The sequence below is a fragment of the Fringilla coelebs genome, assembly GCF_963513975.1.
Source record: "Fringilla coelebs genome assembly, chromosome: 26".
Lineage (NCBI taxonomy): Eukaryota > Metazoa > Chordata > Aves > Passeriformes > Fringillidae > Fringilla > Fringilla coelebs.
In genome coordinates this window covers 2,250,422-2,273,708 of record NC_140052.1, presented here as the reverse complement: position 1 = coordinate 2,273,708, position 23,287 = coordinate 2,250,422, and the positions used below count along the sequence as shown (strand labels likewise).

Below are 23,287 nucleotides of genomic sequence, written 5' to 3'. Positions count from 1 at the left end.
CCCAAAGAGTTTTGGGGGGCTGAGCACCCCCAGCAGTGCCGGGGGCATCCCAGGCAGGGTTTCCTGCCCAGGGCTGGGTCCAGCGGAGATGCCCTTCTCAGAGGCAGGATGGGCTTGTTTATGGGGCAGCCTTTATCTGCACGAGCAGCCCTCGGGCGGGCAGCAGCGATGCGCCTTCGTCCGGGTCTGCGCTTATCGCCAGCCGCGATCGGAGGGGAATGTAAACACCGAGGGACGGGCTGGAAATGCCGCGGCACCGGGACATCCTCCCTGCCGTGGGGTGCATCCTCCTCCCGTCCTTCACGGGGCCGCAGCGCGCTCCCCAGGCCTCCAGGGCACGGGTGGGGTGCGGAGGGGGCTGGGGATGAGCCTTCCCACGCGGGAGCCACCCAGACAGGAGGTGATGGATGCGGCGAGATGAAAGCTGCCAGCGCACCAGGCAGGAGTTTATCCTTCCCTCGGGTTATTCCCTTCCTGTCTCAGCGAACCTTCCGGTAATCACAGCACGGTGCAGGTGGGGCAGGAGATGGCAGGGCCAGTGATGGCCGCCTGCCCCTGCTGCCCTCCCCGGTGCTGCTCTCACACCAGGGACATTTCATGGCTTATAAAACACATTTTCTCCCCCAGGACCGCTCTCACACCAGGGACAGGGGCATTTCATTGCTTATAAAAGACATTTTCTCCCCCAGGACCGCTCTCACACCAGGGGCAGGGGCATTTCATGACTTATAAAACACATTTTTTCCCCCAGGACCTGCCAGGGAGGTGAGCCCTTCCCCAAAGCCAGCCCTGCTCAGCTCGCAGGGATCCAAAGCAGGTCAGGAGCAAAGGCAGTGCTGGTGGAGAGCCGACACCTCGGAGAGCACTTCTGCTCCCGATTTAGAAGGCAACAATGCGATAACTCCGTGTCACATGAGGATGACAAAGGGCTTTCCAGCCCGGGAGCTGCCCGTGGAATGGGCAGATAAAATGCCCTGGAGAGGAACACTCTGTAACCCGAGGGTGCTGGTGGTGTGGGTGGGAGAGCATCCAACGCCTCTTCCCTGCCCGCGGGCAGCTCCGGGCAGCTGGAGCTCTTGTCAGGGCCAGGAGGATCCCTGTCCCTGTCCCTCTCCTTGTCCCTGTCCCCTGTGTGCTGCCGGCAGCGCCGCGAGGGTGACACCGTGGCAGGGCTCTGTGCCCTTCCCCAGTCCCTGACCCCACCACGATCCGCTCTGCAGCAGGAGGAGGAGGAGGAGGAAATGGCAGCGGCCGCCTCTCTGGGTTGGGGGTCACTGCTGATGTCATTCCACGCAGGAAATGTTGTTTTCCTGCCCCAGTGCCCACTAATCGATTCAGCAGCTGGCACAGGGCTGCCTGCCTGGCACCACAGCCTGCCTGTGCCCCTGGGGGCTTCTTGGGGGCACGGCAGCCTGCCTGGGGTCCCGCAGGACCTTGGGGGGCAGAAAGAGCCCAGTCCATCCCCACCGCGGCCCTGAACACCAAAACGCTGCCCCCGGGAAAGGCTCAGCCCTGCCGGGGACCCGCAGGGCGAGGGTGGCCCCGGGCTGGGTCCGGAGCCGTGCGCGGCTGCCGAGCTCCATCTGTTGGAGCCGGGGCGATGGTTTGGGCCGGGGCTGCTGTGTCCTGTCACTGTCGTGTTTTCTGAAAAATCCCTTCGCCAGGATTTCTCTCCTGGCAAGCTGAGAAACCTCAGAGAAAAAGGAAAATAATAATTATCTCATTGCTTCTCCCGTGTTTTGCTGCTTTGGAATGTGGTTGGAGATTGTTGGTTATTTGATTGGTTTCGTGTTTTGATTTAGTGACCCATCACCTTCCAACTGTGTCGGGACTCTAGAAGCAGCCACAAGTTTTCATTATCATTCTTTGTAGCCTTCTGTCTGTACCCTTTCTCTCTTCTTTAGTATAGTTTTAGTACAGCATTATTTAATATATTATAAATATCATAAAATAATAAATCAGCCTTCTAAGAACATGGAGTCACATTCTCAATTCCTCCGTCATCCTGGGGACCCTGAAAATCCCACAGTGTCCAACTACGGCCCGGAGCAGCCTCCAGCAGTCCCCGGCCCGGGGTCAGTCCCTGCCGCAGCCCCGGTGACCCCGCTGTGCCGGTATCGGCGCTGGAACGCAGCCCGGCCGCCGGCATCCCGGCCGTCAGCAGATGTCAGCACCGGACCGGTGGCCGGTGAGGGCCAGCAGAGCCCCGTGGCCACGGCTGAAGGAGCAGGGAACCATGAAGGGTTTTTTCTAGAAGGTACCCGTGAGCAGGGCGGTGCCAAGGATGCCCGGAGGGGATTCACGCCAGGTTTCATCCCTGGCTTCTCCAGCCCGGGGTCCCGCCCCGCCGATCCCGCGCCCCTCGCACCGCACTCGAGCTGCTCTTTAGATCTTTAATAAAATATTGAGGCAAACCCAATTTCCCACCGGAGCATCCCCGGGGCCGCCGGAGCCGTGTGTGGCCCCCCGGCTCCTCCCGCGTTTGTTGCGGGCCCCTCGGGGGAGGCAGAGCCATCTGGGACGGGGACAGCCGGGCACACATCTGTCCCCGCCGCGTTCCCACGGCACCCCCGGACCTCCCGGCGCGGCCACGGGCGGGCACGGAGGGGCAGCGCCGCCAGCACCCCCGGGGCCCTGCGGGGGGAAGCGGGGGGCACAGGTTGGGGATGCCTCGGGGGAAAAAGGGAAGAAAAAGGGGAGAAAAAAGGAGAAAATGGGAAAAAAAGAGAGGAAAAGGAGAATGGTTGGGGGTCCCGCCCAGACCCCGCCCATTTAGCGCTAAGCCCCACCCCTCTCCGGCCTAAACCCCGCCCCCGCATGGACCCGATTCTATTATCATAACCACGCCCCCTTCTGTTAAACCACGCCCACTTATTGTGAGCCCCGCCCGCCGCTCGCGCCCCGCCCGGTGCCGGCCCCGCCCGGTGCCGCTCCCGCGGCGGAAGGGGCGCGGCCCGGGCCGGAAGCGGCGGCCGGGCGGCGGCGGCGGCGGCAGCGCTGGTGCCGCTCCCGATCGCGGTCCCGGTCCCGTCATGTCGGGCCGCTGCTGCCACGGGCAGACGCCCAGTCGCGACATCCCGGGCCCCGGCAAGTGCCTCGCCCTGCCCGACGGGGCCCCGCTGCCGCCCGGCGACTACAGCACCACGCCGGGGGGCACCGTGTTCGGGACCACGCCGGGCGGTGAGCGCCGGGCCGTGCTGGGGACGGCGGGGGAGGGAGGGCTCGGTTTGAGCGAGGGCTGGCAGGGGCGGGGAGCGCTCCCGTTCTTTCCCGGGAGCCTCCGCCCGGTGCCGGGGCTCGGTGCAGCTTCGGGGCACCGGGGCGGGCGGACAGCGCCTGCCCGGGGCTCCGTGCTGGGGAGCGCCTCGGGAGCCTCGCAGGGAGCAGCCTCGGCCTCCCCGTGGTTACTGATTAATTCTAATCTCTAATATTTGCTGTTTTCCCTGGCAGCCAGCAAACCCTGGGGCCCTTTTCTTTATTTCCAATCCCAAAGGAGGAACCTCCTGTAGGGACTTGTCCTCAAGTAAGAGTAATAAACTGGTTATGCCAAGGGTTATGCCTCTATCTGAGAGGTTTTGTGTCCCCATCCCTCCGTTTTTGGCACTTTGGCCCCGAGAGAAGCGGCCACAGCTCCAGGTGGTGGCACAGTGTCAGTGGGGGGAGTTCCAGCGGCCTCTGCTGCCCCCGAGCCGGGCCTTGGGGTGATTTTGGGATGATTTTCTTCCCCACGCCTTGTAGAATCTCCCCCCTGCATCCCTGTCCGGCTGGGTGTGAGCAGCAGGGATAGTGAAGCCAGAAAAACAAACCGTGGGAGGGCATGGAGAGGATGTTGTCCCGCAGGATTGCAGGGGTTAAATCGCGGGGAGAAGGGGAAGTGACACTGCTGACTCACCGGGCCGGTGTGTGCACAACAGCCGGGCTTTGGGACGGTTTTGGCCGTGCCTTCCCTCCTCTGGAAGCAGCAAATCGCTGAAGGCTCCAGCAGCACCTGCAGGAGCCCTGGCGAGGGGTGGGAGCCTTCCCCAGCCCTGAGTAACGCGGCAGAATTGAAATGAAATGAATTGAAATGAAATTAAATGAGCAATTAGCACGGCAGAAATGAAATGAGCAATCAGCGCGGCAGAAATAAATGAAATGAGCAATTAGCACAGCAGAAATGAAATGAGCAATTAGCAGCACGCAGTAATGAGCCCTCCGGGGCTGGCAGCTCTTTGTCCCCGGGGAGTTCCTGGGTGTTTGGAGCAGGAGGAGAAGCTGAGCTGCGTTTGTGGCCGGGGTGTGCCCACCTGGCAGTCCCAGCCTGCCTGGGGACACCAAGTTGGGGACATTGTGCTGGGGACACCGTGTGCTGCCCAGCCCTGCTGGATGCTGAAGGGAGAGAGGACTCAGAGCTGCTGGAGGACAGACACACGGGGCTGTGTGTCTGTCCTGTGAGGCTTGCAGGGAGCAGAGCATCCCGTGGTGTGTGGCTTTTCCTGCTAAACACACCCTGGCAGCACCCAGAGGGGGGGAATGTGGCTCTGGGTGGGTGCAGGAGCCTCTTGGTGTCCTGTCCTGCTCCTCCTGGCCACCTGAAAGCTCCCTGGCTTTCAGGAGCTCTGGGCACGAGGCTGTTGAGGAAAGTGGAAGCTCCGTGCTCCCAGTGCTGGTACAGAGCTGCAGTTCCAGGAATCCCTGTCCTCCTCCTCCTGGAGCTTCCCAGGAATTTACCACTCCTCTCTCAGCCAGCTGATGGATCCTCCTCCTGAAAGGGCTGGAGCTCAGAATCATCAGTGAGAAGTTTTTCAGTGTTTTGAGAACTCCCTGGCAGAACTCCATAGGAACACAGCTGCTGGACGTGTTGGTTTATGGATTTATTGTATATTTACAGTGTTCAAACCAAAGGGAGTTGGTTGTTCCAGGACAGATGGTGGCAGGAGCTGTTTGCCCACACGTGTGTACTTTAGTTAACACTTTTGGGGAAAGCACAAGGACAAGTCCCTTTCCCTGTGGCTGGAACAGGAGCAGAGCAGGACACACCTGATCCAGAGGGGTGTGCAGCCTCCTCTTGGGAAGCCAGCACTCTTTTCCAGCCCTTGCTGGCTTAAGGCTGTGGGCTGTTTGGAGGGATCCCTTTTCTGCCTGTGGTTTTTGAGCAGTTTCCATGAAATTCCTTTACAAGGAACAGGGTGTTCAGTGGTGTTCCTAGAAATCCATGCCTGGAGGCTCAGCGTGGTTGGCTGGAGCTGGATGGAGCATTAACCATCTGTAAGCCCTGAGCAAGGTGTGTGCAAGTGCTGCTGTGCCAAGGGGATTGTCCCTGCAGGAATTCCTGCTGGGCAGAGCTCAGAGGGACACGGCCCTGCCCTGCTGTGTGTCCTCCTGCAGCTTTCAGCCCCGCTTCTGGCCATGAGTGGGAATTAAATTCAGTTTTCTCTTTGCTCTGCGGGCTGAGCGAGGTGGAAGGGCTCAGATCTGCTGCTTCCAGCCCCTGCCTGGGGTTTGGAGCCCTGTGCTGTACCTGATGTGTCACCTTTAGTGGCAGCTGCAGTGTCAGTGCACCCAGAACTCTGGAAACTGCACCACAGTTATCCCTTAAATATCCAACCCCTGAGCGTTTTGGGCTGTAAGGGACCTTAAAGATGATGGAGTGCTGAGCTTGTGCTGTCCCCCCAGGTACCAGGATTATTTATGACAGAAAGTTCTTGATGGAATGCCGCAATTCCCCGGGTGCCAAAACTCCTCCCTCCGACCTTCCCGACATTCCAGGCGTCACCAGCCCCAGCGTGGAGGAGCTGAAGCTTGAAAACCACCACGTCCAGAACTGTGAGGAGAAAGTGAGCGCAGGTGAGCGCAGGCAGCAGAAGCCCAACGAGCCTCTGAGGGGCTCTGCTGCTTCCTAGAAAGTTCCAGAGCTGGACTGGAGCCAGGAGGTTTCCAGGAAACAATTCTCCAGTAACTTCTTGGAAAGTCGCAGTGGGCTCAGGGTAGCGAGGGTCTGGCAGTTGTTTGATGCTGCTGTGGTCCCCAGCAACGTGACTTTTGCAGTTCTGCTGTGTAATTTGATCTGATTCCCGTTAATTCAGCCTTTGGGAAGCTGCTGTTGGATTTGGAGCCCTGTGGGGAGAGCAGAGGGGCAGCTGCTGCTGCCTCTCCCTGAGCTGGGCTCTGCTGCAGCTGCTGGAGGTTCAAGTTACAATTCAGAGCAGGATTTACTTGGGTTTTTAATATCAGCCTGAGTGGTAAATTCCTCCTGCCTGTTTCTCACCCTGTTTTGTGACAGGGACACTTCTCTGAGGCCCTGCTGCAGCAACACGAGCCAATGTTGCCTCAAAGAATTGTTTTTAAAGTTATTTGAGGTTATTTTTTGATGCAACCTGAACCTACCAAGTGCAAGTATTTATCTTCCCTCTCTAAAAATAAAGATCCAAAGGCTCTTGTTGAGTGCTTGCTGCAAGTAAAACCTTTCCAGAGTGAGGATTGCCTCATGCTGTGACCTGAAGTGGCTCAAGGGACCTCCTGAAATGCAGGCTGGCTGCTGGGCTGTGGCTCTGCCAGAGAATCCCTGTCCTCAGGAGCAGCTCCTGGCTGTCAGGGTGTGAAATGTGCCTGGCTGGGTTCTGTCCTCAGTCTGGTTCTTTCCATTCCTTGTTACAAGGAAATCCAGAGGAAGAATTGATTATTTGAAGGGCATTTTCTGTGCCCCTGCTCTGGTATGTCTGAGGGAGATCCCTCCCAGCAGTGACACCTTTACCACAGCTTCACAAGATGATTTTCACACCAACCCTGCTGCCTGAATGCAGCTTTTAAACCCAAACTACCCCATTTCTGAAGCACAGCTGCCAGCCCAGCCACTCCTTCACCGAAATCTTTGGTATTTAATGTGGAATTCACCTGTGGTTTTGTCCCTCCCAGCAGGTGAGGAAGAGCAATTTGACATGGACATCTAACACACCTGCCTGCAGTGAGCCAGTGAAGCAGCAGGACTTGTCTGGAGGATTCCCACCAGCCAGGCTTACAGCAGCCATGCCTTGAGTGCCTTCCTGCTCTGGGAAAGGCAGATTCCCTCAGGAGAGCAGAGCGTGTCCTGTTCCAGGGGCCAGGCCAGGGGTGCTGCAGGAGACACTCTCCCCCTCCCCTTGGTTTTGGTTCCAGTTTTATGCTTTTGTTAATCATTTTAATACTGTAACAGTAACGGAAATGCAATATAAGGGAGAAATAAAAAATCACGTGGAATCTCCTGGTGTGGAGATGAATGCAATAAATGTGGCTTCTGTCCCTTATTTCAGCGAGAAACTGCTCAGCTGAGGTGTTAAATGGGGCTGGGCCAAGCATCCCTGATCCCTGGGGGAGGGATCTGCCAAATCTGCCCCCAGAACAGAGACAAAAACTGTCCCCTGAGTGCTTCCAGAAGGTTCTGTCACCAGTTGTGTTCTGGTGCCCTCCTGGCTGAGCTGCAGGTGGGAATGTTTGGAGGGCTCCTGGCTGAGCTGCCCTGCCAGGGAGGGGAAGGAGGCTCCAGCTTTGCCACTGCAATTCTTCCTGGCATGTGCTAGCCTGGGTTTGTGATCCATGCTGGAATTTCCCTGCTGCTTTACCCTTGCTTCTCTTTTTTATCCTGGAGAAGAGCTTTGGGGAAGAGGCTTACAAACAAAATCTGTCTGGGTTTGAGAGGGGAATTTTCATCATTTTGCTGGGGGAGGGTCCAGTGTGGGTCTCAGAGCAAATATCTTCATTTTTAGCCTCCGTGAGGTTTGATAAATGTGGCCTGGACAGTTTGTGTTACTGCTGGGGGGTGGAGGCACCTCACAGGAGGAGAATCCTGAACTGCAGACTTCCCAAACCACAGGGAGTGTCTGTGCAGCCCAGCTTTGGCAGATAGCATTTAAATATCTGCTAATGATGCTCAGTGGTGACATTATGATATGCAAACCCTCAATAATGAGTAACAGAACAAAGCAATTGCTGCAGATAAACCTGCATTTCTCTAAGATAAGATTTAAGGGTTTCTCTGAAACCTTAATGGGAACAAATCCAAATTTTATTGCCCTCAGGTGTGACTTTATCAGTCTCAGCTGCACCAGTTAGGTTCTGGGCTTGGTTTAGAGAGGAGCTGCTGCAGCTGGGACTGACTTTTTTCTATGCTAAATTGGTTTTGCTTTAAAATGGCACTGCTGGACTGTGGTGCAGCTGCAGTTTTAGGTTTAGGAAAACTTCCTGTGTTGATGGTGATTTCCCCAAAGTTCCCCCACTGCAGGGAGGACTGAAATAGCCCTGACAGGCTGGGCAGTCCCTGTGCTTGTGCTGGGGATTCTCCTGCTGTCCCAACCAAAATGAGGAATTACCACCCTGCTGTGGCTTTATGGGAAGGGTTGGATTGATGGAGCCCTTGGTGAGCTCCTGGACAGGGACCCCAGCAGGACTGGGTGTCACCCTGTGTGTCTGGGCAGTGTCCCTGTGTCACCCAGCACCGTGGGTTTGGTGGGACACGTGATGCTGCTGGCCCTGGGATCCCCTAAGGTGCCATCCCAAGCTGAGGGCTGCATATCCAGGCAGGTTTGGGGTCCCCCAAGCTGAGGACTGCACATCCAGGCAGGTTTGGGATCCCCCAAGTTGCACATCCAGGCAGGTTTGGGATCCCCCAATCTGAGGGCTGCATATCCAGGCAGGTTTGGGGTCCCCCAAGCTGAGGACTGCACATCCAGGCAGGTTTGGGGTCCCCCAAGCTGAGGACTGCACATCCAGGCAGGTTTGGGGTCCCCCAAGCTGAGGGCTGCACATCCAGACAGTTTTGGGATCCCCCAAGCTGCACATCCAGGCAGTTTTGAGATCCCCCAAGCTGCACATCCAGGCAGGTTTGGGATCCCCCAAGCTGCACATCCAGGCAGGTTTGGGATCCCCAAGGTGCCATCCCTGCATGTCCAGCCAGTTTTGGGGAGAAATGAGCTGATTTCAGCCATGGCTGTTGGAGCTGGAGTCTTGTGGTGTTGGTGCTGGTCCAGAAGTGGCTGCCTGGTTTTTGGGGGTGTCAGCTATTGCAGTTAATGCTCTTAAATGCCATTCCTGCCACCTGCAGGAGAGGTAACACGTGCTGGAGGTGTTAATGCTTTGTCTGTGTCCCGGCAGCTTTGGCAGCTTTGCATCGGTATCTGCAGCTTATGCAGATGTGGGAGCATCAAAGCACCAGGTGCCTGTGACAGAGGGAGGGAGGAAACCCTGTGAAACACCTGGCCAGGTGTCACCGGGGTCCTGCTGGGTTCTCGGTGCAGGCCCTGGGGCCATGGGTGCATCGGGACCCTTGTGGGGCTCAGAGAGCCCGAGCAAAGCCCTGAGGTGATGAGGGGATGAGGTGATGTGCACATCTGCTCTGGGACCCTTGTGGGGCTCAGAGAGCCCGAGCAAAGCCCCGAGGTGATGAGGGGCTGAGGTGATGTGCACATCTGCTCTGGGACCCTTGTGGGGCACAGAGAGCCTGAGCAAAGCCCTGAGGTGATGAGGGGATGTTATCACAACGTGATAATAAGAGATGTTAAATGCTGCCTTATGCTGTTCATATTTATCCAAGCATGGAAGTGTAGAGTATGGTAACCAAAAATTACTCAAATAAATATGTCATGTCCCTCAGAGACATTTTTTTGTTTAAAGTTTCCCAATAGCAACACTTTTCCTTATTTCTAGCTTTTTTAATTAAATCTTTGCTTTCTGATCTCAAAAAAGCTCATAAATTCAGTTCCATTTTGCACAGAGCACATCTGCTCTGCTGCAATTTGTCCCAAACCCATTCCTTAAACCTTTCCACCCGTGGTGTGGGACCAAGTGGTCTCAGCATCCCACTGCTCAGGTCCTTCCCTCCCTCCCTTCCCCCTCACACCCCCAGCTCCTGCATCCTTCAGCCAGCCTGTTTTGGGCACATCTCCCTCGTGCATTCACGTTTACAGCTCTCCAAGCTTGCCCCAGCCCTGCCAGGAGCAGCTCAGCATTCCAGGGCACATCCCTGCTTCCCCAGGCTCTGTTCCTCACCCAGCACTTGCTCCCCCAGGCCGAGGAGCTGCTTGTGCACAGTGGGAGGGAGGGATGCAGTCGTGGGTGGCTGAGGCACAGCTGGGATGCTCCGGGGAGGTCCAGGCACAAGTTGGCTTTGTCGTTGCATTTCCCATCCCAGCCCCTTTTTGTCTCGAGCAGGCAGAGCAGCACACCCGGTGTCCCTGTGTCCCACTCCGTGTCCCTGTGTCCGTCCCAGTCACGGGACAAACGCCACCTGCCTGACCCAGCTCGTGCTTTAAGGCACCATTTGTACAAACACCACCCTCACTCTGTTTGTTCTCACTCTTTCCTTTTCATGTGTCCAAAGCAATCTGTGCCTGCTGTCCCCCTGGCCGAGCCAGCCCTTCCCAGAGCACAAACCTGCCAGTTCCCCCAGCCCCGGGATGCTGAAGGCTCGTGGGCAGGACTGGGGCTGTCCCCCCACTTTATTGGGGCGGTCCCCCCACTTTATTGTCCTCGTGTCTGGGCTCCTGTGTCCCCCAGCCGATGTAGATTGGGGCAGGAGCAGGGCCAGAGCTCTCCCTGCTCAGCTCAGGTCCCCCCTCCCAGCCCCAGCCTGGCAGATCCTCGCCTAAACCCGACTTTATTGTCATTGCCCGCACTTTGATGTTTTCCTTACAGCCCTGGAATCCCAGCCTTTATTTTTCCACCCTGCTCTTCCCAGGGAACGGCTGCTGCCTCCCCCTGCCCCGCCACAACTTTTTGAACCCGCTGCTGGATTCCAGGCAGGCGTGACGGAGGGGCAGAGATGGCAGAGATACAGCACCCGGCGGGGCAGGGGTCCCGGGGGGGCGTGGGGGGACTGAATCCTCCTGCTTTGCAACCCTCTGTGAGCAGCAGTAACAAAACTGCGCAGAAAGAGGCAAAATATTGTCATTTTACTGTAATCACCCGGGTTCCTGCTTTGCCTCCCGCCGGGGGTCAGCCCCGCGCCCCCGGCCCACCCTTGACAGCTCCTGCAAATGACCCTCTAATGACGGGATGGTGGCAGTGTGAAAGCTGTTGGAATATGGAAGCGGCCCCGGGGAGGGCCCGCTGCGGCGGGGGAGCAGCAGACACGCTTTGTTTATCCGCCGCCCGGGATGTGGATTGGGGATAATCAGCCCGGGCTGGGATGTGGAATTGGGGCCGCTGCTCCCAGGAGGGGCGGGCTGGGGGTGGCCGCTGGCCCAGGGCCACCAGGGCTTGGGGTCCCGCCCGTCCCCTCTGCTGCCCGGGGGTCCCCACGAGTGAGTGGTGTCCCCGTCCAGCTGTGAGCTTGGGGCTCCCACGGCCGGGGCTGCCAAACCCGGAATGATCCCTCCATCCCCGGGGCTGCCAAACCCGGGCTGATCCCCCCTCCCCGGGGCTGCCAAACCCGGCCAAACCCGGAATTATCTCTCCATTCCCGGGGCTGCCGAACCCGGACTGATCCCCTCATCCCCGGGGCTCCCAAACCCGGCCAAACCCGGGCTGATTCCCCCTCCCGGGGCTCCCAAACCCGGACTGATCCCCCCTCCCCGGGTGCCATGCGGGAGGACACTGTCACCCCGGGGTTCTCGGGACATCACCCCCAGCCCCAGCGCTCCTCCGGAGGGTGCCTGCACCACACGGCTTAGGATGCGCTGCTCTCACAGGGCACGGCCCTTCCCTTATCTCCGAGGGGTAAATAAAGGAGGAAAATCCCTTCAGCCTCCCCTTCCACGCCTGCAGGTGCCTCCCTTGCTCTTGAGCAACCCAGGGTGGGAACAGCTTCGTCCTTATCTCAGGTGAGATTTGGAGCTTTCCAGCATCTCTGGCACGGTGGGGGGGACCCCTGGCTCTGGTGGTTCCAGAGCCCACCTGCTGCAGCCAGAGCAGGGAGGGGCTGTGGCTGCAACAGAGGGGACAGAGAAGGGGACACTCACTCATCAACAGCAAAAATCAGTAGAACCCAACGGGCACTTTGAATAGATATAATTTATTGATGAATTGTACAGCTGTGACCTTTTCACTACCAGCCCATCCAATGAGGGGGAAAAGGCTCGAGCAGAGCTGTGGTTGCTTGTTTCTAACAGCTGCCCACCTGGATCTGCCAGCTGGGGCTCTGGACATTGGCTGATACATTCACTTGTCTGAGTTGTCATAGAAATGTGACAGTTTTAATAGAAATACAGCAGAATTCTTAGGAGAAACGCCTAAACCACAGGGGAGATTGAGAATCCCAGGGGTGTGTATGCTCAGCATGGCCAGACACTGGAGCTGCAGGGTCCTGAGAACCCGTGGCTCCTGATGATTCCCATGGCTGGGAAAAGCAGCATTGCCTGAGCTGTGTCATGGCAGGGAGCCGTGCCCCAGCCCTGCACCTCCTGCCTCTGTCCCACACACGGCAGCCTCCAGCTCCTCGGTAAACACGGGGTGCAGCCACAGGGAGGTGGCTGGTGGCCTTTTCCACGGGGAGCCTGGATCCAGCCAGGCACTGTGGCCGTGCAGTGCAGCAGAACTGCCGGGCACCCGCTGCTCCCCAGCTCCTGTGCCAGCCAGGGCCGTGCCAGCCCACGGGGCTTCAGAGACATCCCGCTCTGTGCAGTGCTCCTGGGTCCTTGGGGCACTTCTGGGCACAGACGTGCACCTTCCTGGCGGGTAAAGGGTGGCCTCAGTTGCAGCCACACTCCTCGATGATCATGTCCTCGTGGTGGCGGACGACGACCTCGCCCTTCTCGTAGTAGAGCATGGAGAGGGGGCTCATCTTCACCGGGGAGCAGGCGGGACACGGCACCTGGTTGGGCTTGTAGAGCTGCAGCAAACTCTGTGGGAGACACGGGAAGGGCAGAACATCCCCCTGCTGGGGTGTGGGGTGCGGGGGATTCGGGGGGCAGCACCCCTCTTACCTGGATGTAGGCGTGGTTGGTGGGCTTGAAGGTCTCGTCCACGGGCGAGGGGCACAGCCCCTCACAGCGGTAGGCGTTGTATTTCTTGGGGTACACGATCCAGCTGCCCCAGCCCGTCTGCTCGAAATCCACCACCATGTCCACCCTCCGGCACAGCGGCCGGCCCTGCTCCCGGCCCTGCTCCCGCGGGGCGGCGGCGGCGCCGCTCGCTTTGATCCGCTGCCGGTCCATCCTGTTCCTGCGCTGCCGCCGCGGCCCCGCGCCCCGCGAGCCGCTGTCCCGCATGATGTACTTGGAGGTCTCCGCTGTCCTGATGAGGCTGTGCTCCCCTGGAGACTTGTCCTTGGAGAAGACGAGCAGCAGGACGCTGTCTGCCACGTCCTGGGGCAGCGCCGGGTCCCCGCCGCCGGTGTCTCCCGGGACGGCGGTGGGCACGGAGCCGCTCACCTCCCACTGCCCCCGCCCGGCGATCACGGCTTGGTGGAGCCAGGCCCGCAGCAGGTTGGTGACCTCAAAGACTTTCCAGGAGGTCTGGCTGGCAGAGGGGCTGCCAGCCACGGTGCCCAGGAAGAGCTGGTGGGCGCAGGACCCGTCTGGGCGGCACCTGCGCCGCTGGCTGTGGTAGATGTCCAGGGAGACGTTGTGGGCGCGGGAGAGGCCGGGCAGGCGGACACGGAGCTGAGCCAGACTCACCTCCTGGCTGCTGGACAGGGAGGACATGTCGAAGGAGAGCGCCCAGCGGGAGCCGTTCTGCAGGGAGCCTGAAAGCCAAGGGCAGGGTGAGGGGAGCGGTGCCACGGGTGCCAGAGCTGGGGGGGGACGGAACCAGCCCCGCCCTGGGAGCCTGAGGGTCGGGAGAAAGCAGCTGGATCCACCTGAGAGCCAGCCAGAGCTTCCGGCAGGGCTGGGATGCCCGGGACGGTGGGGATCCCTAGACAGGGATGCATGGGGACAGCGCAGGTCCCGGGGATGGCGCTGGTCCCAGGACACGGAGGCTCGGGGACAGCGGCAATCCCGGGAGGGGGGACTGTGCTGATCCCGGGGACGGGATGGCCCGGGAACGGTGCCGCTCCTGGGAATAGTGCGGGTCCCAGGGAGGCTCAGGGACGGTGCCGGTCCCGGGACAGGGATGCCCGCGGCCCCACTCACCGTGCGGGGAGAGGCTGAGAGCGGCGGCGGCGGCGGCGCGGAGCGGGGCGGGAGGGGCGCGGAGCAGCTGCAGCATCAGCGGGGGACAGCGCGGCGGGGCGCGGGCCGGTGCCCAGGTGAGCGCCCGGGGAGACGCTCCGGTCGGTGCCCAGGTGAGCGCCCGGGGAGACGCTCCGGTCGGTGCCCAGGTGAGTGCCCGGGTCGGAGCGCAGCCCAGGCGGAGCAGGGCTAAGGCGCAGAGCGCCAGGGCGGGCACGGAGCGGAGCGGGACCCGCATGTCTGCCCGGGCCACCCGCAGCCGCCCTATTTGTACAGCGGCCCCGAGCGCCGCCCCGGGCGGCCCCGACACCCCCCTCCCCGACATCCCCCTCCCCTCTTCTCCCCGTCCCTCTTCCCATCCCTCCGTCCCTATCTCTGTCCTCCCTCTCCTCCACCCCCATCTACCTCCCGGCCATCCCTCCCCGTTCCCTTGCCCTCGTCCCCCGCCCTACTCTTTCTCCGTCTCTCCTTCTCCCGCTGCCTCCAGCCTTATCCATCCATCCATCCATCCATCCATCCATCCATCCATCCATCCATCCATCCATCCATCCATCCTTGCCTCATCCCTGCATTCCTTCAGCTCTCTTTCTCCCCGTCCGTCTGTCCCTCCGTCCCTCCTGGGCTCGTCCCCACCAATACCCTCTGTCCCTCTGTTTCTGTGGCCGGGGGTTGGGGGCAGCCAGCCCCGCGCTGTGCGATGCCACCGCTGTCCCCAGAGCCCGCAGAGCCCGGGACTGATGGTGGCACATCCCAGCCCGGTCAGTCCCGCTGCGCTCCTTGGCGAGGGGAGCAGGACCGGGAGCACCCGTGGCCCCCAATCTCTGGGCTGGGGGTGCCAGCGGGGGTCCCCCCCGCCCAGAGAGGCCACACTCATCCTTCCCGGGGGGAAAGGCGCTCCGTGCTCCCGCGGGGCACCGGGACCCGCTCCCGGTTCGTGCCCCCGCTGTCAGCCCCGCGCCCGTGACGTCACGGCCGCGCAGGGTGACGTCACGCCTCCCCGCGCCGCGCTCCCGGCGGCCGCCGGCAGGGGGCGCGCTCCCGGCGGGGGGCGGGGCCCGGCACCCCCGCCCCCGCCGAGTCTCGCGAGATCCCCGCGATTCTCGCGGCAGCGGCGCGAACATGGCGGCGGCAGCGGCGGCCGAGGGCGCCGAGCCCCCCCCGGAGCCGCCCCCGGCCCCGGAGCCCCCGGCCCCGCCAGAGCCGCCCGCCACCGACGCCGAGACCGGGTATGTCTCTCCCTGGGCGGGCCCGTGGGAGCCCCGCGGGAGCTGGCCCCGTTACCATGGGAACGCGGATGGGGCTCCGGGGCTCCCTCGGCCCGAGTCCCGCCAGGCCCCGGGTCCCGGCCGTGCCCCGAGCGCGGGGCGGGCTCCGCTCTGACCTCTGTGCCCTGGCAGGGGGGACGCCGCCATGGTCGATGCCAGCGCGGCCCTGGAGACCGAGTCGGCCAACGGGAAGGAGCCGCTGGTAGGTGCCGGTGCCGGTGCCCTGGGCACGGAGGGGTTGGTTCAGCCGGGGGGGAGCATCCCTTAGCGCCAGCCTTGCTTCCTTAAAGAATTGTTTTGGAAGTTAAATCTCCAGCCGTGTGGAGCTAAAAGCCAGCTCCAGGCTGCTCGCAGCGCTGCCGTGGGTTAGGGGAAAGGATTTATTCCCTCTCAAATCCCGTGGTGGCAGATTCCTGCCCAGGCCCCTGTGCTGCCTGCCCCGGGCACTGATGGATTCCTGGCTCTGCTTTGTTTCCAGGACGCTGCCGGGGATGGCGCTGAAGCCATGGATGCCCAGGGCGGCTCGGGGGACGAGGAGAACGCACGGCAGCTGGGCGAGATCGAGCTGCAGTGTGGCATCTGCACCAAGTGGTTCACAGCTGACACCTTCGGCATCGACACCACGTAGGTGATGGCAGGGCCAGCACGGGGCTTTAAAGTGGAGTGTTTGGAGTCCGAGTTCCCAAGGACCTGCCCGTGTCCTTGAGCACAACTGGTGTGTTGTGTAAATAAAGCTTTGTCCATGATAAAGGCACCCCCATGAAATACCACTGAGCCTGGTAGATGTCTGTGCTTTTAGGGAGGGAAGGAATACTTAGGTTTTAACCTGGAATAATTCGTTTCTTAACCCAGTGTAGTAAAGAATAATTAATTTTCTTTCACTCCAAGAAGAACATTGAGGGGCTGGAGTGTGTCCAGGGAAGGGAACGGAGCTGGGAAGGGGCTGGAGCACCAGGAGAGGCTGAGGGAGCTGGGAAGGGGCTCAGCCTGGAGAAAAGGAGGCTTAGGGGGGACCTTGTGGCTCTCTACAGCTCCTGCCAGGAGGGGACAGCTCTGGGGGTCAGGCTGTGCTCCAGGGAACAGGGACAGGACAAGGGGAGGTGTCCAAGGAAGGGCTGGAGGTGGCACTGAGTGCTCTGGGCTGGGGACAAGGTGGGGCCTGGGCACAGACTGGACTCAGAGGTCTCTTTCCAACCTCACAGGTTCTGGGATTCTTTAACCTGATACAATAATTACACTGTACCCAGCCCTAACAAAGCTGCTTTTTCCCAGGTCGTGTCTGCCCTTCATGACCAACTACAGCTTCCACTGCAACGTGTGCCACCACAGTGGGAACACCTATTTCCTGAGGAAACAAGCAAGTGAGTTTGGGAACAGCTCCTTGCAAGATCATCCTGGAGGCCTGGCTTTGTCTGAAGTCACTGGGTGGGCTCTGCTGAAAATTACCCAAAATCCCATATTTACAACCATGTGTGGCTTCTTCTAAAAATGTTTTGCTACTGATTTATGCAGGTGGTGTAACTGGTTCAGGAGGGCTGAGTCAGGACAGAATTTGGGAGGTTTTGCAGTTTCTCAGGGTGATCACTGTGTCTGGGTGTCTGATCTTCCCACCAGGTGTAATTGGGGTGTTTTGTTTCTCAGATCTGAAGGAAATGTGCCTTAGTGCTCTGGCCAACCTGACGTGGCAGTCGAGGACCCAGGACGAGCACCCCAAAACGATGTTCTCCAAGGATAAGGTCTGGCTTTTTGGGAGCTCACAGCACTGGTGGTGTCAGCCAGCAAGAGGAGGAGCTCACACAAATGTTTTCTGTTCCTTCAGGATATTATCCCCTTTATTGATAAATACTGGGAGTGTATGACAACACGACAGAGGCCTGGGAAAATGACTTGGCCCAATAATATTGTCAAAACCATGGTAAGGACTGAGGGTAAATCTGTGGAAGAATTCCCACAATTTGGGTTTCTGACATCTGTGTGTGCTGAGGGCTGGGCTTGAAGGTGCTGATGCTTCTTAGATAGCTAATGTACTTAACACATTCATAGGAACTACTGGGGTTTAAACACTTGTTAATGAATTTGTTATGCTCTTACCCTGTGTAACTAAAACTCTGTTTTAGTGTAAAGAAAGAGATGTGTTCCTGGTGAAAGAGCATCCAGACCCAGGCAGTAAAGACCCAGAGGAAGATTACCCCAAATTTGGGCTTCTAGACCAGGTATGGGATGGGAGACAGGAGGAAGGTGGGGGTCCCACTGGTACCTTTCTGCTCAGAGGGGCAGATCTCTGCTATGAGATCTCAGTGGGTGGCAGCCCCAGCAGGCTCAGAGTGTTCCCTTTGACCAAAGCTTTTGATCTCCTGCAGGATCTTGCCAATATTGGTCCAGCCTATGACAACCAGAAACAGAACAATGCTGTGTCCACGAGTGGAAGCTTAAATGGCAAGTTCTTTACTCAGGGGGGGTTTGGGTATTTGGGACTAAGCTGCATTTTCCAGTTCTCTGGCATCTGTGCAGTTAAACTGTCCTGTGAACTGAGCTTATGCTTATGCTCAGAACAGTCTCACTGTGCCTTTTTATAGAAAGATTAACTTTGTGTCTTGGGAAGGTTCAGCCCTTTCTTTACTGTCACCAGAAAAATCAAGATGCTCGCTGAAGGCTGAGCTTGTCACTTTGCTCCTAGAATGGTTTTAAATTACCTCCTTGAGTTATTCAGATTTCCTGTTTCCCATCTTGCTGAGGGTACTCAGGGCAGCCTTGTTGCAGTAAATGAACTGTTAATGGGTTTATGTATTAATAATATTTATTAAACACCCAGTAGTACAGGCAGGAGGTATTTGGGTCTTTTTAAAGCAGGTTAGAGATAGCTCAGGTGTGTTATTTCCATGTCATGCACTGGTTGTTTTTTGTTTCATTCCTGGGAGACTGACAAACATGTGGTGCCACTTCTGTTCTTGCAGGTGGAGCCTCTCTGGGAGGTGAATATTTATCTTTCAGCTTCTAAAACTTAAGTATTGCTGTTTGCAAAGCTTTTCTTGCTCGATTTTCTTAGAAGCCAAAGTCAATCAAAAGTGAAAGCGTGCCCTGATGTGATTGCAGTTGGACTTAAATACAAACCAGCAATTCCAGTCATTAATCTCAGTAGTTAGAAGCTTTTAATTGCCATATTCTGCCCTACTTGACTGGTTTAAAGGTTTTGTTTATTTATTTTACACTTATGTTTATTTTTTCTGTATCAATTGGCCTGATGTTGTAGTTTTAATGCTTAAACAATTGGTCTGAAATTCACAGTGCAATGGTTTGTTGGGCAAGTAATTGGTTTTTTGGGCAAGTAATTGCTGACAAACTGGAGAGCCTGAATGTTTGTCTGCACTGAAATCAGGGAGTGCAGCTGGATCAGGTCATGTTTGTGCAGAATATGGCATTTCCTGGATGGTTTGGATCCCTTACACTGTAAGGGAGTGCTGGTAATGGAAGAGCTGATTGGATTTTTAGTTACCACACAAACGTGGTTTGTCAAGGTGTTTATCTACAGTACATGAAGTTTCCATAGCTTTCCTTATAAATCAGCAGCAATATCTTTGGAAATAGCAGGATGATAAAATGCATGCATGATTTAATTTATTAAAACATGCTGATATTAGTTTCATTGACATGTAGCTTTTCCTACACTCAGTTTTATTACTGAGTGCTGAGTTCAAACTGAATTGCTGCTCAATCACAGAACTGATTTCAGTAGTACTGAAGAGAAACACCTCTTGCTTTTCATTTTTCCTCAACTCAGGTGTATTTTATTTTGTAGATGGAAACTAAACACTGAGTGCTTATTTTTGGTTGGTGTCAGTGTTCCTCCAGCACAGCGTCACTGGGTTGGTGGCTGTGCTGTAGGCTGGGTTTCTGCTGCTTCTGCAGAAATAGATTTGGGCTGTGACTGGAATCTCCAATAATAATAATAATATTAATGCCCCTGAAGTGGATCCCAGTGCTGCTGCAGAAAAGATTCTTAATTCTCACCTGAAAAGCTCAGATTGAGCTTGTTTTGCTGCTCAATCTCCTTTAGCTTCCACTCCAAATTCAGACACCTCTAAAGCTGACCAGAAGCCACATGAAAGTTGTGGGCTTTGCTGTGCTCGTTGGCAGTGAGGTCTGGTTCACAGTAGCTGTGGCCAAAGGCACCTGAGCCCAGGAGCTGGTTTGGTGTGGCTGCTCTGCCCCTCTGTCCCCGGGGATGCCGTGCGGGCGGGCGCTGGCGAGCGGCAGCTCCTGAGCGGGGCTGGTTTGTTGTGCAGGGGGAATGGCTGCCGGGGGCAGCGGCAAGGGCCGAGGGGCCAAGCGCAAGCAGCAGGACGGGGGCACCACGGGCACGGCCAAGAAAACCCGGAGGTGAGAGCAGAGGGGCCGTGGAGGGGCAGGGATGGGCACGGGGGTGGGCGTGGGGATGGGTGTGGGGATGGCACAGGGATGGGCATGGGGATGGGTGTGGGGATGGCACAGGGATGGACACAGGAATGGGCACAGGGGTGGCAAAAGGATGGGCATGGGGATGGGTGTGGGGATGGCACAGGGATGGACACAGGGATGGCACAGGAATGGGCACAGGCATGGCAAAAGGATGGGCATGGGGATGGCACAAGGATGAGCATAGGGATGGCAAAAGGATCGGCATGGGGATGGGTGAGGGGATGGCACAGCGATGGACATGGGGATGGCACAGGGATGGGCACGGGAATGGCTTGGGGATGGCAAAAGGAGGGCATGGGGATGGACATGGGGATGGCGCAGGGATGCGTGCAGGGATGGACATGGGGATGGGCGCAGGGAGGGGTACCAGTCAGGGACAGTGGCACTTGTGATGCCCTAAGCTACCTCCCAGCTGTCTCTGCCCTGGGTGGGTGTCTGGGGGTCACTCCAGAGCCCTGTGATGTCACTGATGATGTCATGGATGACTGATGGGTCACAGGTTGTAAATGATTTGCAGTGATGACTGTGCTCAGTGTGCAGCCCCTGAGCACAGGGACAGCTCTGCAGGGGGTGTCCTGGAGTGACAAGTGACAGCACCTGGAGGTGCCAGCATGGTGTTTCTGTGTTTCAGTGACCCGCTGTTCGCAGCTCAGCGCCTGCCCCCCCATGGGTACCCTCTGGAGCACCCCTTCAACAAGGATGGCTACCGCTACATCCTGGCCGAGCCTGACCCCCACGCCCCTGACCCAGAAAAGCTGGAGCTGGACTGTTGGGCAGGAAAACCAATTCCTGGGGACCTGTACAGAGCCTGCCTGTATGAGCGAGTCCTCCTGGCGCTGCATGACCGAGGTACAGGGCTCGTTAGGGTGTGCAGGTCGTGTTTCCTTCCAGAGGCATCTCAGTCACCTCTCAGTACCAGTCAGAGCTTAGAGGTGCAGAGCTTAAATCCACCTCTGCCTGTTCACTTGCCTTTTGACATCACCACGTTAAAAATGACAAGTGTGTGCTCGTGTGCTCCCCTGCAGCTCCCCAGCTGAAGATCTCTGACGACAGGCTGACTGTGGTTGGGGAGAAGGGCTATTCCATGGTGCGGGCCTCGCACGGCGTGCGGAAGGGAGCCTGGTACTTCGAAATCTCCATGGACGAGATGCCTCCAGACACAGCTGCCAGATTAGGCTGGTCACAGCCCTTGGGTAAATAATCTTACAAAACATTTCTCAGCAGGTGCTCCTGCTACACTCCCTGTGTTCACCATGAAGGGTTTGTTTCCACAGGGAACCTCCAGGCCCCTCTGGGATACGACAAGTTCAGTTACTCCTGGCGCAGCAAGAAGGGAACCAAGTTTCACCAGTCCATAGGGAAACACTATTCCTCTGGCTACGGACAGGGCGATGTCCTGGGGTTTTATATCAACCTTCCAGAGGATACTGAGACGGCCAAATCCCTGCCTGACACCTACAAAGACAAGGTGAGGTGCAAGTTCACTGTTGGATTAAGCATTGGCAGGTGGAAAACTGGAAAACGAGTTGCTGTGGTCTCACTCAAGCCCCTTTCCGTGCATCCTTCCCATCCTGCCTCTCGGTACCTCTGTGGTTCCTGGGGGAGAGGCCCAAAGTGTTGATCTCAAGAAAGCAAAATACTCCTGGATGGGATTGCCCACATCTCCTTTCACCTTCCCCTCCTGGCTCTGAAATCTCTGAGCTGTGGGAATCACTCCTCACAGGTACTCTGACAGCAGGCATGCCTGGCCCTGAGCAGGGCAGGTGACAGGTTACAGATTTCGGGCTTGTTCCTGACGTTGTTTGCTGCTGTTTCAGGCTTTGATCAAATTCAAGAGCTACTTGTACTTTGAAGAGAAGGATTTTGTGGACAAAGCAGAGAAGAGCCTAAAGCAAGCCCCTGGAAGCCAGGTGAGTTGTTGCTGTCACTTCAGCATGTGCCTGGCCTGAGTGAAGGGGAGCAGGCATTAATCTTGTCAGGGTTGCTGTGTTCTGACAGCCACCATCAGTGGGTAAACCCTTCATTTTTCAGATCATATTCTTCAAGAATGGTGTCAGCCAAGGAGTTGCCTTCAAGGACATCTTTGAGGGGGTTTATTTTCCTGCTATCTCTCTGTACAAAGGCTGCACGGTAAGTGAGGGGTCTTTGAAAGGGAATTCCTAAATCCATCAGTTTCACACACAAAGTGTGTTCATGCACAAAGTGTGGGCACTCTGGGAGTGCACCAAGTGAAAAGGAATGATGGAAATAATTTTAGTGACTCTGGAAAAATCTTGCTGTTCACTTGTGTAACAAGATTATCAAATTGCTGAAGTAACATCAGCAATGTTTGTTCCTGTGGGCTTGTACAGGGTGTGGGGAGGCTCAGGAGTAGGAAGGAATGAGGATGGAGGACTAAAGAGATTTTCCTGATTTTTAGATTTAATGAAAATATATGTTCCACAGGTTTCCATAAACTTTGGGCCATATTTCAAGTATCCACCAAGAGACATCACTTACCATCCTGTAAGTAAAACTGAAGCTTCTCCCCCCATTTGAGACTCTTGTTATTTAAATCAAAGGTGTTTTGGTGTGATTCACACACCACACCTGCACCTGTCCTTCAGTCTCAGTACCTGGACAGCGTAGCCAAAAGGATTATGTTTAAAAATATGTAAGGACAGATATCCAAATGAATAATTAAATTTTAATTAAATAATAGGTGCTGTTATCCTGTTCCTCTTGGCAGATTGTTGCTTGTGTTGGCCTCATTTGTCAGTAAGGGGGCTGAATTGTTGTTCAAGGAAATACTTTGACTCTCCCTGCTGTCAGTACTGTTTTGAGGAGGGAAACAGCCCTGGGCTGTGTGGTCCCTCTTTGTGCAGGAGTGGAGCTAACTGTGCTTCCCTCTGCAGATGAGTGACATGGGCTGGGGAGCCGTGGTGGAGCACACGCTGGCTGATGTCCTGTACCACGTGGAGACAGAGGTGGATGGCAGGAGGAGCCCACCCTGGGAGCCATAAACCCCAGCACTGTGGGTTTGCTGCAGAGGAGCCTCCATCTCTCTCTCAGTGATCAGCCAAGGACCCAACAGGCTGAGCTGGATGCAGCCCTGGCTGGCGGGTGTTGTGTGTGTGTTCACAGCTCCCCACTGCCCCGGGAGGCACTTCTGGGGTGTTTTGTGCTGCTGTGGGGCCTCTGGGAGCCCCCAGTACCATTAGTGTCACTCACTGGAGAAGGGGGTGTTGAAGAACCTTCTCCTGGGCTGTGACAGCTCAGCTGTGGCTGCAGTGACCCCTGTGCTCAGGTGTGTTTGGCTGATGGTGACCAACAGCTCCCAGCCAGGACGGCTCTGTTGGAACGACACGGCTGCATGCAAGACTGAAATTTGGGCTTCTGTCCAAACTGTATTTTTTTTCCCCACAGACTGAAAACCAGTTTAAAAATAAAGGCTTTAACTCTTCTTTTTATTCTTGTTTTTGTCTTGTAAATTGTTACAAATGACATTGAATCAAAGTAGTTACACTT

General features: G+C 57.1%; 3 protein-coding genes across 5 annotated transcripts; 2 read left to right on the top strand and 1 right to left on the bottom strand.

The window, feature by feature from the left end:
* The first annotated feature begins 2,957 nt into the window (after positions 1–2,957).
* EIF4EBP1 (eukaryotic translation initiation factor 4E binding protein 1) lies at positions 2,958–7,230 on the top strand. 2 transcript variants are annotated; one of them, XM_084221706.1, is made up of 3 exons: positions 2,958–3,180; positions 5,656–5,826; positions 6,898–7,230. In XM_084221706.1, the coding sequence occupies exons 1-3, from the start codon at positions 3,033–3,035 to the stop codon at positions 6,927–6,929; spliced, it is 351 nt and encodes a 116-aa protein (XP_084077832.1). In that variant the 5' UTR covers positions 2,958–3,032; the 3' UTR covers positions 6,930–7,230. The 2 variants fall into 2 exon arrangements, with proteins under 2 accessions (XP_084077832.1, XP_084077831.1); XM_084221705.1 differs by having other exon boundaries at positions 6,895–7,230.
* A 5,407-nt stretch (positions 7,231–12,637) lies between these two features.
* Positions 12,638–14,298, bottom strand: NODAL (nodal growth differentiation factor; the record flags this gene model as incomplete). Its single annotated transcript, XM_084221917.1, has 3 exons — positions 12,638–12,790; positions 12,873–13,633; positions 14,022–14,298. 3 exons carry the CDS (start codon positions 14,296–14,298, stop codon positions 12,638–12,640), a joined length of 1,191 nt encoding a protein of 396 aa, XP_084078043.1.
* Positions 14,299–15,167: 869 nt separating this feature from the next.
* On the top strand, positions 15,168–23,222 carry ASH2L (ASH2 like, histone lysine methyltransferase complex subunit). Of its 2 annotated transcripts, XM_084221933.1 has the most exons (17): positions 15,168–15,286; positions 15,458–15,527; positions 15,804–15,949; positions 16,598–16,686; positions 16,967–17,061; positions 17,145–17,240; positions 17,443–17,538; positions 17,686–17,761; positions 18,280–18,297; positions 19,609–19,702; positions 20,412–20,629; positions 20,806–20,973; positions 21,055–21,248; positions 21,598–21,690; positions 21,812–21,910; positions 22,226–22,285; positions 22,675–23,222. In XM_084221933.1, exons 1-17 carry the CDS (start codon positions 15,180–15,182, stop codon positions 22,780–22,782), a joined length of 1,827 nt encoding a protein of 608 aa, XP_084078059.1. In that variant the 5' UTR covers positions 15,168–15,179; the 3' UTR covers positions 22,783–23,222. The 2 variants fall into 2 exon arrangements, with proteins under 2 accessions (XP_084078059.1, XP_084078060.1); XM_084221934.1 differs by lacking the exon at positions 18,280–18,297.
* The last annotated feature ends 65 nt before the right edge of the window (positions 23,223–23,287 follow it).

Excerpts from the sequence above, each read along its gene's own strand:
- EIF4EBP1 (XM_084221705.1), top strand. The coding sequence starts at position 3,033 with ATGTCGGGCCGCTGCTGCCACGGGCAGACGCCCAGTCGCGACATCCCG. Across the intron at positions 3,181-5,655 it reads GTTCGGGACCACGCCGGGCG|GTACCAGGATTATTTATGAC; the intron begins GTGAGCGCCGGG and ends CTGTCCCCCCAG. Across the intron at positions 5,827-6,894 it reads TGAGGAGAAAGTGAGCGCAG|CAGGTGAGGAAGAGCAATTT; the intron begins GTGAGCGCAGGC and ends TGTCCCTCCCAG.
- ASH2L (XM_084221933.1), top strand. The coding sequence starts at position 15,180 with ATGGCGGCGGCAGCGGCGGCCGAGGGCGCCGAGCCCCCCCCGGAGCCG. Across the intron at positions 15,950-16,597 it reads ACCTTCGGCATCGACACCAC|GTCGTGTCTGCCCTTCATGA; the intron begins GTAGGTGATGGC and ends GCTTTTTCCCAG. Across the intron at positions 21,249-21,597 it reads CTGACACCTACAAAGACAAG|GCTTTGATCAAATTCAAGAG; the intron begins GTGAGGTGCAAG and ends CTGCTGTTTCAG.